General features: G+C 36.9%; 1 protein-coding gene across 1 annotated transcript in view; it reads left to right on the top strand.

Moving 5' to 3' along the window:
• Positions 1-5,018: 5,018 nt before the first annotated feature.
• The window catches only part of cmip (c-Maf inducing protein), a 34,623-nt gene continuing 24,186 nt past the window's right edge, over positions 5,019-15,455 (top strand). Inside the window, exon 1 of the mRNA XM_039650367.2 lies at positions 5,019-5,847. Within this exon, the coding sequence (XP_039506301.1) occupies positions 5,524-5,847 (324 nt within the window). The 5' untranslated portion in view covers positions 5,019-5,523. The remainder of the gene's footprint in view (positions 5,848-15,455) is intronic.

The raw sequence follows: 15,455 nt of genomic DNA, 5'->3' as shown, positions 1-15,455 counted from the left end.
AGCAGGGATGTGATGCCTTCATCGCAGTAACCGTGCATGGAAAAAGCCGTCATAGTGAAAAGGCAGGGCCGTGTGTGAATGTTTAGATCTTTCTCCTGGGATTAATCAGGCTAGTATCAGTCCTTGAGGTGGTGATCTCATTATCTGCACTGACTCCACAGACCGTACACACATTTCATTTATCAACAATCTACACAGTGTAAGATATGACAGTCCCACCCTCTCCAAGTATGTCATCAGGAATGGAGGTTGTTTTGTCCAAACCCATTTGACTGTTCCATTGAAAGTGAATTTCATAAGAATGTTCCATCCACATTTTTTTAATATAATGTAGGCGTGAAATTTGTACAAGTTTGACTTGGACATTCCTAGGAAAGAATGTCATATGGTCTTGGACTGACGTGGGTAAATTATGACGTATAATCAATAATGAATTTCAATAATTAATTATTTCAGTCTTCTAAAAATATTCACATCTAAATTTATGGACTATTTCTATATAAAATGTAGGAAAAAAACAACATTTTATGATATTTTTTTTTAATTAATGCAGTACTTTCACATTCATTTGAATAGTGCTTTACATCATACACATCAGTTCAAATCAGCTTCAGAAAATACATGAAAGGTTATTATCAGAGGTAACTAAGTTATGTTTTTCAAAATGTACAAATCATAGTTAGCTAAAAACTAATTTATACATGAATGTACACTCTCAGAAAAAAGTTACAAAATCTGTCACTGGGGCTGTACCTTTTCAAAAGGTAAACTTTTGTCCATTTTAGGTGCTAATATACATTTTAGGTGCTAATATGTACATTTTAGGACATGTGCTAATATGTACATTTAGGTTCTAATATGTACATTTTAAGTGCTAATTTGTACATTTAGGTGCTAATATGGACAATTTTTTGCTAATATACATTTTAGGTGCTAATATGTACATTTTAGGTGCTAATATGGACATTCATTTGCTAATATGTACATTTTAGGTGCCAATATGTATATTTAGGTGCCAATATGTACATATAGGTGCTAATATGGACATTTATTTGCTAATATGTACATTTTAGGTGCCAATATGTACATTTAGGTTCTAATATGTACATTTTAGGTGTCAACATGTACATTTAGGTGCTAATATGAACATTTATTTGCTAATATGTACATTTTAGGTGACCATATGGACATTTAGGTGCTAATAAGTACCATTGAGGCACCCTTTAGATACAAAAGCGTACCTTTTAAAAGGGTAAAGCCCCAGTGACAGCTTTTGGACCTTTTTTCCTGAGAGTGTAATAATGTAAGGCAGAAACAATGGTCTCATTGAATTAATACAAATGGTGTAAAACTCATTGACTGTATGATTCACATAACAAGTGCCACAAATGTCATCAAATTCAATACCATTCCGATGAAATTAAAAATATTTAAATAATTCAAAATGGCAATTTTTATAGTTTTTTATATAGCTTAGTCATATAGTTTTTGGTCTAAAATTAAAACCTCCCCAAAAAAATACTACAGGGTTAATAAAAAATGATTGCTCTGGAGCATTGTCGTCTATGCCAGATTGAGAGTGCAGATAAGAATCTCACTTCCCTTTAACTTGCTGATACAAAAGGCCATTTCATAAGTCTGTTTGCATCTGAGCACCGGTGCAGTTTTAGTGAAGGATTTTACCTCTTGAATTTGGAAATGTATGAACAAACACTATCTCTGTTGGTTTTGGTCATCTGCTCCGCACTGCCTCGGCTCATTCTGATAAAAAATATGTTGTCACTAATGTGTTAGCAAAGATTACAAGCACAATAACAATGTTGTCAGAGGCGGGGGAGTGTTCGTTTTTGTGACTTGAGTCTTTGTTTGGAGTACGGGTGGCCCCGCTTGCTTCGGCCTCCCAAGAAATCTTGTGCACTTAATGCGAAATGAGAGCGAGCGGTCAGAAGCAGTATCCCAGTTGAATAAATATCTAACTCAAATGACCAAATGTGGGCCTATTTATTTTCAGACATTGCTCCTTAAGTCAAACAAAAGTCGTACGGAGGGCTGTGAACTGAAACACAATGACAGGAATTTAAAAATTCAGAATTTTGCACATTGTCACTGTCAAGCTCAATTACTTTCAAGACTATTCTAAATGATGACACATTTTCTGAATTCTCTTCCAATCTTCTCCAGATTATACTTTTTTTGTAATAGGTTGAGTGAATTTATATTGGCAGAAACAATGCTTTGATATATATATATATATATATATATATATAATGTTTACTTTTCTATTTTAATTGTTTTATTTGTGTTTAAATAACTCCTGAAAAGCCATTTTAAAAGCATGGAGCACATTTTGAATACCGATATAGAAGATATTTTTCTAATTTCCAGAAGCTATCTGGAATCAGCTTTACCTTATATATTTGATGTATTATTCTTGAAAAAAATCAGACAAAAAAAAAAACATTTGGGTGACTTTTTATGAGTTGCCCATCCCCCCAAAATCCATTTTTTTATTCAGTTGAACTGGTTCTATATTACGAAAGCTTGTGAACCACAGGACAGATGGCTCATCTTCAGCAACAAAGAAGCCTTACAGAATGAATGTGTACAGAAAATAACAGTATGACATAAACCACGTCCTCTATGGCAAGCTGTTTTAATATTTAATATTAAAGCTGCAGTCCATTACTTTTTTGTGTTCAAAATTAACTTCATTTTTAAAATAAGTGAGTACACCATAAATTTTCAGTGTTTTGTCTTTTGCTGAATCACTACTGGTTCGGGTCGTACCGCTGCGGAGTAGCCCAATACCTGTGTGACTCACATAAACAGAGATAAGCAGCTCCCGTTACAATGTTCTTCAGCAAGACGCACACAAGTTCTTTTTATTAACCGCAAGAGCACCAATTAAGGACTGCAGCTTTTAGAGGCTACTTTGAAATAACTAATAAGTATCCAATAGCAAATAATATGTTTCAAAATTTTTAATTTTTACTATAGTTACACTCAAATAATGGGTTAAAAACAACCCAATTTGGGTTAAATGTTTCACCCAACATGCTGGTTATTTTTGAACATTACTATATTGCTGGGTTAAAATTAACCTAAACTTGAATGGTCGGACATTAAAAAATACATGCAAAATGACTACTGTAAGAACACAGGCAACTGTAATAATAAAAAATAAAAAAAAAACATTATTAAACACAAACAGCCAGGGACGGACAAAAAGAGTAAAAACAACGTGTGAGTGAAAAAAGTGCAGACAACATTGACAAACTCAACAGTTATACAGCTTATAAGGTGAAACGAAATTGCTGTCTACATATTTTATATTTAAAGGTGCAATGTGTTCAAATTTTGAGTATCTATTAACAGAAATGCAATATGACATCCATAACTATGTTTTCAGTGGTGTATAAAGAACTTACTGTACTTAAAGGAGAACTCCGGCGCAAAATGAATCTTTGGTCTAATTACACATTGGTACCTAGTCGACCATTCTCTGATATTTGTTTTCATGATAATCAAGAGTTTTATCTCTAAAAACTGTTTAGCGTATACGCTAGTATGGGGGCATTTAATAAGAAAAGAGAAATCGCTACTTAATACCACTAACAAGGCTCAAAATAGCCCCACACTAACACAGTAACATAATGAGGGTCCATACATGCAAAACGAAGCATTGAGAACTTTGTAAGTGTACAGACCGTTTAATAAGAAGATGTTTTATAAAGACAGTGCACTTTGTGTATACATGCAGCAGCCATCTTTGGAAAACAGTCTCGACAAGTCGAACCACGAACGATGTCTGAACTGTGCGAACTTCTGAACTGTATGAACGGCGTTCGTGGTTCGACTTGTCTAGACTGTTTTCCAAAGATGGCTGCTGCCTGTATACATTTGGGTTTGGGTTGATTTGGGCAGGGTCTGAGCCGGCTGGCGATGATGGTAGTTGGAGATGGTAAGGGTTGCCAGGGGCAACACTTTCAGAACATCGCAGAGGCGAGACTAAACATTCCAGAATAGCAAAAGAGAGAGCGCAGTTTAGTATTTTGTTTACATTTTAGCGATACACCGCAGTTTCTCTGGAAGATATGGAGAAGGAAGAGAAATGAAAGGGGTTCTATCGAGAGAGACTAGGCTAAATAACAAAGCTAGCCAGCTTTTTAGAGAGACTGCTTGTATACCTTGTTCAGTTTCCTCTCATCAGTCCCCACTCGTGTGAAAACACTCCAGTTTAAGAACATCTTCCTCGCAGTCAGTTTCAAAGTTCTCTCTCCTCTTCAATTAGATTTCTTTTTTGCCACATATATCATAAACGCAGCAAGCACTGATATCTGCTCATTTTAGGAGTTGCTTTTTCAGTTTCAGTTCCCAGTTTACCATGTTTTAAACAAACACGTTCCTCGCTGCAGATTTGTAAAGTTCTCTATCTCTGCTTTAACTAGTTTTCACTCATATTCCTGTCACAAGTGCTGCAAACTAGGCAAAGTGGTATCAGCACACACTGATTAAACAATTAATAACCCAAATTGGGTCAAATCAACCCAGCTTCCTTACCAAACAGTCTTTGGGTTGAAAAGAAATAGCCCAGCCATTTTAGAGCATAGCAGACTACTATTTTTAATTGATTAGACGATCTGAAAATCCCCATAAAATTGCAAAATGTTTACCAACAACAATTTGTCACTTTTGGGATAGTGAGCAGTTGCAAGGAAATAAGTAGCCTACCAAGAATAAATAAATGAAATAATCAAACAACTAACGGAGTTCTAGTAGGCCTAGTTTAAATAGCCTAGTGAAATTGAGAAGGTAGGCTACCATTAGCTAATAATTGAATTGCATACCAGTAATTAAAGTATTTGCAACATAAAATCGATAGTAGTTAGTTATAAGAAATCATTGTTAAAGTGGTCTGCCATATCCCCTTTTATTTTCTCCATTTTGCGCGAGAGAAGGGAAGTGCGCGCTCCCTATCAAACAGAAACGCGCATCCCCATTGACGTCACTCCGGTATCACATGAACGAGCCCGGACCAATCCACACACAGCCCTGTCGAAGCACTCGGTTCCTCCACCGAGATAGGGAGGAAAAAAAAGACAGAAAAGGGAACCATGACTCCGAGCACCTGAAGAACAAATAAAATACGGCGAGTTGAACACATTGTGGATATTGTATCTGGTTATTGTTTCATATTTGGTGCGGGAAGACTGGAATAATATGCAGTGGAGAGAGGCTGAATGGATACGGCAATGGCCCGAACATATTGAATAGCTTGCGTCGCGCAAAGGAAAGACATTAACGTTATACTTTATCGAACCTTCCTCATCTTGACGGGCTTTAATGGCTCCGATCCTCGCCGTCACCGACCCTTGTCTTTTCCGTACTACTGTTGAGGTCGAATCACGGTGAATCGCGTGAGCCTCTATATGCCAAACACGGGAACGACCATTATTCGGCCTCGAAATCAAAAGACAGCCACCTGATCTGATCCAACGCCATCGATTTTCGCTGAGGGGAGTCATGGATTTTAACGGGAGCGGTGGGGGAAATGAGCTGCACAACAATCAGTTTTACCCGTTCGAAGAGAGCAAGCCTCTGCTGGGGGAAATGTCCGCGCCGCAGCCGGAGGGGAATAATAATCACAAAGCGGGGCCCTGCAGCAAGAGGAGCCTTTTACACAGCAGCAGCGGCATGAGATACAAGTTGCTCCAGGAGGGGGACATCCAGGTGTGCGTGGTCAAACATCCTCGGACCTTCCTTAGTAAGATCCTCACCTCCAAATTTTTACGGAGGTGGGAGCCACACCACCTCACCTTGACGGACAGCAGCCTGGTCTCTGCCACGGTAAGAACATCTCTGCTGGGCTTGCTTTGTAAAGTCATATTTGAAACAGTTTCATATTGTGCTCAAGATTTTATACAACTCCTACTCAATATATAGCTATGCAAAGTAGCAATGCAAAGTATTGTAGTTTCATATTAATTCTGAGACCAGCAGTAAACCAAAATACAGTTTTATAGTATATTTTACTAACGTTACCTCAGTACAACAATACAAAACATTAATTAAAATTAAAATGAATTCTGTCAAATCCCCTCCCCACCTCCCACACACACACACACACATTTAACTTATTAGGTATTGACGATGTCTTTTAAAAAAGAAAAATACGTTTTTTGCATTTATTTTAATTTATGAATGACATGCACGCGGAACCATGCGTTACATCAACAAATAATTCTGTTTCAGCATACAGCATGCCAAAATTAAACAACATCGTTTCTTGAAAATGTATTGTTAATTTAGGGGAACTTTTACTATAATTAATCTAACAAATCCTCGAAAAAATGTATCTTGTTCAGCGGATGTATTTCGAAATAGATCTGGAAACACCGTGACGTCATAACAACAACAACTTAACAGCTTCCTCTTCGTTGTTTTCCGGGTTTATAATGTCATTTGTCATTTGATGGGGGTCATTCCATGACATGTGTGGCTGTTTAATTTTAAAATATGTTCTTAAAGTAAATATCTTTCAGAAAATTAAGGGTAAATAGGCTTGTTGCATTGCGCCACCTCCAGCCAAATCTAACATTTTAAAATCATATGTATATTGAAAATAAGCTAAAACCACTATAAGGTGTTTTTAGAAAGATCTTTTCAATTATCTATTTTCTACTGTTCAAAATCATACAAAGAGTTCAAAAGAACACTTGCCTTTAAAGAGTTCACGTCAAAGGAAGGATGATGAAATTATGCCACTTTGTTTATTTTTGTAATTTTACATAATTTCGTGTAGGGGTGTTTTGATGGTAACATGGTTGACGCACAACTTTTTATTTCCATTCTAATCTGAATGCCCATGTTTGTTGATATCAAGGAGAAGGTGGGTTGGCCATAAAAACAAACGGTAAAAGTTGGTGGCAGCTATTCATTGTTAAAGTCATCCAAGTTATAATTTAAGAAATGAGTTGTCATTTTCAAATACCATGATCAGAGGCCAGTGTATTGGATAATTAATCATAAATAAAGGTAATTTAGATGATCACAACTCAACAGTAGGTGTATGACTCTCTTCAGAACAATTTTATCAGGAAAATTAACTAATATTATGTTTGTGGATCCCTGATTGAAAACACTAGAGATTTTATTTTTATTCTTGAAGGATTTGGAGCTACTATGTCCTGTATGCAGTCATGAAGTTTTTTATTATTATTATTATTATTAGGTTACTAAACTAATATGTGAGCCTTTTGCAGGTGCATGATCCTTATCTGCATTGCATGAGCTGATAAAGTGGTGTAGATGTGGAGTATTTATAACATTTAGTCACATTTTGATGTATCCTGTTTGTCTCATTTTTCTTGCTAATGTTTGTTTGGTCTCTGCTGATTTTAAACCTCATGATCTGATACTTAGATATTTGAAAACATAACTGCATACATCTTAATTGCTGCTCAAGAGGCCTGTCAATGGAAAAGTAGTGTCACACGGTCACAATGGATTTACCCACCTGGGAGATTTCTGGGAATCCACTCGATGGCAGTTACTTTTTTTTCTTTAAAGCGATCAAACATCAGAAATTGCGCAGTGATCTTAGGTTGCATGTAGAGAGGACAATAATTGTTTACCCCTCTGCCTGTTTCAGATGAGTAAATTGTGTCTCATGTGCCAATGAAGTCTCGTAGAGTCTCTTAGTTCAGGATATCCTGACAGCCTGCTCATTGAAGCCATCATCAAATGGCTGATTAAATTAAAGGTTTAAATTTTACAGCTATATTTCATCGTTCTGATATGATCAAATTAGCCGTTGACTTCTTCCTGAAATGAATGCTTCAGAATGAATTAGATTGCTTGTTTAACAACGGTCTGACTGTCGGATGAAGCACGGCCGCTGACACTGAGAGGCCCTTGGGATTTCTGAGGCTCACTGAGATCAACCCTAGCCAAACACAGAGCGTATGTTTATGTTTGTCCATTTTGCAGAGATCGTAAAAAAAAAAAAGAGAGAAAAAAAAGTTAGGATACTTTTTGTACTTTTACAGTCCTGTCACTCAGTATTGGTTTTCTCCCAGTTTCAAGGTCTCTAATAGATGTTTAGCAAGTGACCCGTGTTCAGTTGACCGTAGCTAATGGAGGTAGTTGTCTGTGGCTAATGTTCTCTTTTGGCATAGACTAGCCTGTTTGTGATTCTAGTGTGCATTGAACCATTGTGCTTCGGAAAGGGGTCAGTATATCTACAGAAAGGCCTTATTGTTGATGTTAAGCATATAAATTGTTCGATTTTAATGGTTTGGTTTCCTCACCTGGTGTTTATCCTGCACAAACCGTTCCAGGGTGTCATTTGGGTTGAAATTACATTATCTTGCTCCGATGTTCTTAAAATATTTGTCCTCGCTTGTCTCGTAGATGTAGGACATTACGCCTGTTTGGTGATAAGTGCATTATTTTCCCTGAAGATGCAGAGTTTTTTCCACTTTTTTTCTCGAGAACTCCTGTGTTAAGCAAAGACTAAACATTTGCCGTTTTGATAGCTCATTTTCGATAAGTATTGTCAGCTTTGTGGAAAATGATGTTTCTAGAAGATATAAAAGATGTGACTCACCCCTGTCTCTAAGCTCTCTGAGTCGAAATCATATTTGCGTAACAGCATGCCATTATAAGATACTTCCTGTCACTCATTTGTTAAAAAGACATCAAAAGCCCTACCTCTAAAGGCACATTTATGCTGATGCCCTCAAGCACACACTTTGTTTGTGTAGCAGGGTATAGTTGCTGTTGAAGTTAGATCCTGTTAATTAGATGGAACACCAGATGAGACAACAGCCCGTATAACACATTCTTTGAATAAACATAATTTGCACAGCTAGGTGAGACTGTTTTTTTAGTGCCATGTTTTGCCATTTTGTGACCGGGTTAGATGTTGAACACCTGGATACAGTACATTTGAAATGCTATTCTGGTTGTGTTAGTTTGGCTTGAGGACATGTTAACAAACTCGCATCAATCCCCATTTTGAGCAAAGCTGATGACGACTAAAGCTGAACAATTCCGGTTGTGTTGGGTTCAGCTAAATATGACCAGGTCAGGGGAAATAAACAAGTTACACTTATAACAAACCATTTAAACAGTTCTTTTGGGCTATCTGCTGTAAACAAACAGAGCTATGGTGATGACTGGGCACATAAACTATTGTGGCTCCCTGAGATGCCCTCGGCTACCATCCAAATATGCTCTGTAATTGAGATGTAGGAGCTGGCTTTGTTTTTGTAGCACAGAAAAGCCATTAGGAGGACATTTGCAAACACTTGCAAGGTTTATTGTTTTGCATGTACTGAGTTGTTTGTGTCTTGATATTGTAGACAGTTTTCATTATTGTTGCTGTAAGGATGGGTGGATGGAATCGGTTGGTTGATGATATTTGCATTTGAGAGTGCAAGACGCAATGTATGCGGCTTTGTCTGTGGCCATCCACATGATCAGCTTCAGGGCAGTTTGAAGGCATCTTGGAATGGGCCATGAATGTGCACAAACACACGGGCATTCATAATGGTGTGTGAGCAGAGCGAGTGTTTGCAGTTCATTCCTATGGAAGTTGAGCTTACACTGGATTTTATTTCCGCTTAAGGCGAGACAAGGCAGGCAAAAACATCGATTTTTCATGCAGTGATCAGTTTTGAGATTTTGGGCTAGTTTACTCCTTCAATATGTGTTCTTTCAAGCTGCTACAAAGAAAGCGTTGAAAAAATACATTAAGATGTTTATTTTATTACATTTTGTTTACTTGCGGCAGTAAATTTCTCCCAAGAAGTTAGCATTCCAGCGTGTCATGACGGGGATCATTGGAAAGCTCTGAATCTCCTGCACAACGCTGTCTAACCCAAATATGGGCCGAAGAGTGCCGAAGTTACGACGTCACTTTGTAGGCCAAAACGCGGAAGTGAGCTAGCATTTTAGCACTCCCGGTTCCCTCGCTCTAAAGTCTATGGGGTTTTTGAATGGGTTTTTGCTAAATCGCCTGAAATAAGGTTTGTGGTGAACAAAGCCTCTAAATATTTTCACGTTTTGAACAATGACATAAAACAAACCAGTTATAACCAGCTTGTGTTTTTTTAAACTTTATTGTGTCTGCTTGTGTTTTTTAAAAACTTTATATAGGCTTCAAAATGTATAAATTTTGGATTAACTTGTAAAGATTATCTTGATAGACAAAACTTGTAAGGGTCACAACTCTTTAAACATAGATCTTATTTTTTTGCGATTTTCCAAAAGTCTATGGGGAAAATAAATAGCTTTTCGATCGAGGGAACCCATGCGCCGCTAGCTTCCGAGTTGTCCTACAAAGTGATGTTGTCCTACAAAGTGACGTCACAACCTGTAGTGCTAAAATGCTAACTCACTTCCGCGTTTTGGCCTACAGAGTGAAGTCGTAACTTCGGCACTCTATTACTCCACGGAAAGTCAAAATGCCGCCACACCTCCGATTTGAATGAGTCAACATCTACGCTTGCCTTCGCCATGTCTACTGTTTGACGGCGTGTGCACACCAGTCTATGGCACACACTGGCGCGGCGCGAGCCGAGCACACCGATTGTTTTCAGTTCTTTCATATGGAAGTTGAGCTTGGCTCACACAATTCCATGAATGAAGTGAAAACACTCGCTAGCTTCGCGCCAGTGTGTGCTCGCTGCTATTGTGCCGGTAAAGCGAGGTTCACAACTTTATAGTAGGCTATACAGTAAACGCGCCCTCCTGTTTAAAACGTGTATCGCGATTAATTTCCTTTAACATTTCAACCGACTTGAACCGTCACACATTTTTATCGATTTTCAACCGGTTGCGAGTGAATCGTTACATCCCTACCAAAGGGTGATTTAAAGCTTAAAGCTAATGATGAAATCTCATTGGCTACTGCTGCTTTCTGCTAACGTGATTCGCTCAGATGTATCACATTATGTACTCTGCAGTGTTAATTCATTAAGTTACTGCAGTTGTTGTTATAGAGTGCGGAAGTTACAACGTCAATTTGTAGGCCAAAACGCGGAGTGAGTTAGCATTTTAGCACTCCCGGTTCCCTCGCCCTAAACTCTATGGGTTTTTTGAACGGGTTTTTGCTAAATCGCCTGAAATAAGGTCTGTGGTTAACAAAGCTTCTAAATATTTTCACGTTTTTGATCTATGGCATAAAACACACCAGTTATAACCTGCTTGTGTTTTTTAACTTTATTGTGTCTGCTTGTGAAATGTAGGCTTCAAAATGTATAAATTTTGTATTAACTTGTAAAGAACATCTTGACGGATCTTGACAGATTCAGGCAATGTTACTAGGTCTCCAACCCGGCATTGATGCCGGTATCAATCCCGGGTCGTGTTTGTGTTCACACAGAAGGCGTTCTGGCAATTTCCCGGGACCGCGCTGTGTGAAAGGGGCTATAGTAAGCAAAGGGGTTTGGCAATTACTCATGTAGCATGTAATTACATGCATCATATCATAATATCAGTTCTGCCGATTATGTGTGAGCTTTATCTGCTCAGCTGCTGGCTGTTGAGGTTTTTAAACAGAACTGACGTTGCCACATCCGTAATGTAGACACTTGCCATCAAGTTTCCTTTTGTCGCATAAACTGTCTCAGATCATCATATTTGTGGTTAGGCTGACGCATGAATGGATGACGATATCCTAAAATTCAGCCTATTCAGCCCACCAAAAAAACAAACAAACTGGTTTGTTCCTAGTACTCCTTAGTACTCCCTAGATTGACGCTTGGTGGAATTAAAGCCAAAACTGGTTTATAATAGATATTTCACTTTACCTTTATTTTGGCTGATGCATTGCACTTTGCATGCCACAGTCATTTGCATCATACTGAGAATTTCTTTGGACTAGATTTCACAAGAGATGTGTTTTTGTTTTTAACCATAAGCAATAGGGCTGGGTATTGACACAAATTTCACAATTCGATTCGATTTCGATTCACAAGCTTGCAATTCGATTTCGATTCAATATTGATTATTTTGGATATCAGTTACAATAAATGGCAAATTTTCTCAAGGAAATCAAATCTCTTAACTAATGCTGTAAACTATGGGAGTCTAGTTGTAGCCTGCTAGGCTTCATTAGCCAAATATGAAGGTAATAATGAACTGTTTTGTAGCTATACAAACACTTAAATTACACTTTTATTTATTTTTATAATAAGAAGATTATATGAAATATAAACATTTAAATGGTGGCTGTCATAAAAACTTGCCAGATTTATTCAAATATGCATTAAATACTGAAGAACATTAAGATTATAATGCATATGTAATATGGTGTAGGCTAAATATTTAGCAAAATGCTCCTCTCTAGAGTTATTTTTTCTAGCTGACTAACAAGTTTATGAGGGTTTTCTGAGGTAAATATGACGATACATGACATTGATTACAAGCTGTTTAACTGACATCTTTCCACGGTTGAAACGCTGATTGAGTGAATCAATGTGACATGATACGGATTTCGATAAGTTGTACTCTATCTTTTAACACACTTTCAGATGCTCATTCATGTTTATTTCACGCTGTGACTGGTATTATTAAGCCGGAAGAGAGATCAGCGCTGCTGCTTTTCTTGAGCTGCGCCAGAGCGATCTCATGCCACAGCGCCAAAACGTTATTTATGTTTTTGAATTTCTAAAGAAAATGGACCTAAATTTGAAAATTGAGACTTTGTTTCATATCAATAGCAACAAAGGACAAAGATTATTGCGATTTTTTTTATTTTTTTTTTATTTTTTTATTTTTTATTTTTTTTGGATGCGCGCAGCCGCCATATAATGTTCCATTCATTCAAATGACTAATCGATTCTTGAGATTAAAGAATCGATATCGGTTCGTAAAAATAACAATCGATTAATACAGAGAAATCAATATTTATTACCCAGCCCTAATAAGCAAGTCTAAGGTCCACATGTGTAGACCACATATCTGGATGCAAATGTGTGCGCTAGATTTACATATGGCGTTTATTGAAACCAGCTGTCTTTGGGATTTTAGTGTTGTATAGAGAGCCCATAGGCATGCAGTCGTACCCGTCTGTACAGTAACTGAGTTTCTCTTTTGCGTTTGGTGTTTTTAGATGCACAGGAACTAGAATAAGTAAACTTGTATGGTTGGCTTTACTGGTTGGAGACTTCTTTTTTTCTTTTCTTTTTCCTGGCTTGCTTTGGCTTCCTCCTCCTGGCCTGCCATGGTTTGCTGTTAATATATCATGGGTGAAGAGTTTAACTGGAAGAAGCCGAGTTTAACTGGAAGAAGCCATGTTTACTTTGGGAGAGAGCACATTGCCGCAGTTTTTACATACCCATGCTGTAAAAAAATGTCACAAAATTAGCTTGGGCTTAAACAGTTTTGCAAAAGCATGTTGGCCTTTTATGAGAGACGTTTTTTTTTTTGGGATATTGACTTTTTTTCTTTTATTGAATATTGATGATCATGAGAAATGCTTCTTGAGCACCCAATATTAGAATTAGTACCGATATATCGGCAAAACCGATGAATCAGTCGACCTCTAGTAACGATACATTGTTATATATTGAGATATTGTGATATAAAAATGTATCGTTGATCTAAAAGATATGATTTGCGATATAGTTAGTTTTATCCAAGGCTCAGCTTACTATATTCATAAGGTATAGTTCATCCAAAAATGTCAATTGTCATGATATACTCCCCCTCATGTCGTTTCAAACCTATAATATTTACATTCAACTTCCAAACACAAATGGGGATATTTTTTTATTAAACTTTAGGGATTTATGTCCCTCCATTTAAAGTCAATTCCTTTTAAAACGTAAAAGATCAAAAGAATGTTATTAAGGCATGGTAAAAAAAAAAAGATAAATCAAGTGGTCTAATCCAAAGTCTTGGCGTACACAATGGCGTATATGATGAAGAGATTCACAACGACGCACAAACTGTAATAAACACGGTAGTTTAAATGCTTCTGTGATGTGCGAAAACAACATGAGAGTGAGTAAATGCAGAATTAAAATTTTTGGATGAACTAGCCATTTTTAATGGTCCGGTCATGATAAACACCATCCACAATATGGTGTGCCTAGCAACACATTTGGCTGCGACTCTAGTCACAACATAGCAACTAACAATCAAATCAACTGTTAGTGGTTTTTAAATGTCTGATCCTGATATCAATACCCAGAGAGCAAGATGGCCAAAATATATGTGATTAGCCTATGTGCTAATGCAGTTTAATTAAAAGACTTAAGAGATGTTTTTTTTTTTTTAATATATTGAATATTGACTTAATAAATACCTCATTAAATTCAATACAAATAATAATAATATGAGGGAGCAACAACACTAAAGTAATGCCAATAGACGAAAGTATCATGTATGGATAAAAGTCAGAGATATTGCTGATGGCTAATGCCTTTGATGATATCAAGACGATAATTGGCTTGTTTTCTCAATGTATAAAATTAATATTTTTAAATTGAATATTAGGACCTACAATTTATTTGCCTTCCCTAATTTCATAACGACATCACCACATAACCACACTTGTGACACCGACATATGAGGATTGAGGATTTAAAACCGACTACAAATCTACATCCCACATCAAAACTGAGTTGCAAGGTGATCTATTCACAAATTGTCAAGAATGCTTGTTATAAAAAAGACGCATCATTCTTATATAGTTGTTGTTTAAGTTTAAAACGGCATCGTGGTTCGTCAGCATTTGGTTTTGTTTCCATAGCACATAAACACACCCTTTAATGACAGTAATAACACTAATAACAATTACAGATTACTCTAATAATAATATCACTAAAATTGTATAGGCCTAATAACAGTCTTTAGGTCTGAACAAAGCAAATATCAGTCATCTGTGAAAATCCAAAGCAGCTTTAAACACTGATTTTAAAAATAAAAAAACTTGTTTAACAAGAAATATTGATTCTTCTAATTTAAGCCAGTCAATTAAGATGATATAGGCTACTGTTATTAGCTTTTTGAGGTAGATGCATACATCTTGTCGTCTCTGAGAGAATGTCTTGTAAAGGTTTTTACTTTTACTTTCAGGGAATTAAGTGAGCACGTTTAATTGAGCATGTGCTTTTCTTAACCCGATTATTTTTAAGTCGACGATGCATGTGGTCATGTAAACGTGTTTACCTGTTTTTCTTAACTCGTTTAGCATAAACCGATTGACAAAGCTAGATTTTTGACCCTGACAGTTTCTCCCGCCATGAAAACACATTTATCCTTCTTCTTTTAGGCTTATTGAAGTGTACATATGCGCGTGATAGAGCGAGCTTTTCTTGGCAGCTATAGGAAGGAGGAAATGTGTTTTCATCTCGTGAAGAACTACTGTAAACATGCTGCATCTGTAACTGCATGAGAGGATAATATGTGTTCGTAAGTTTCCCGCTGATATGTTGAAATAC

This window comes from Pimephales promelas, chromosome 10, assembly GCF_988280905.1.
Source record: "Pimephales promelas chromosome 10, fPimPro1.hap1.1, whole genome shotgun sequence".
NCBI classification, from domain to species: Eukaryota; Metazoa; Chordata; class Actinopteri; order Cypriniformes; family Leuciscidae; genus Pimephales; species Pimephales promelas.
Note: the sequence above shows the minus strand (reverse complement) of the source record. Positions and strands in the feature narration are given on the sequence as shown.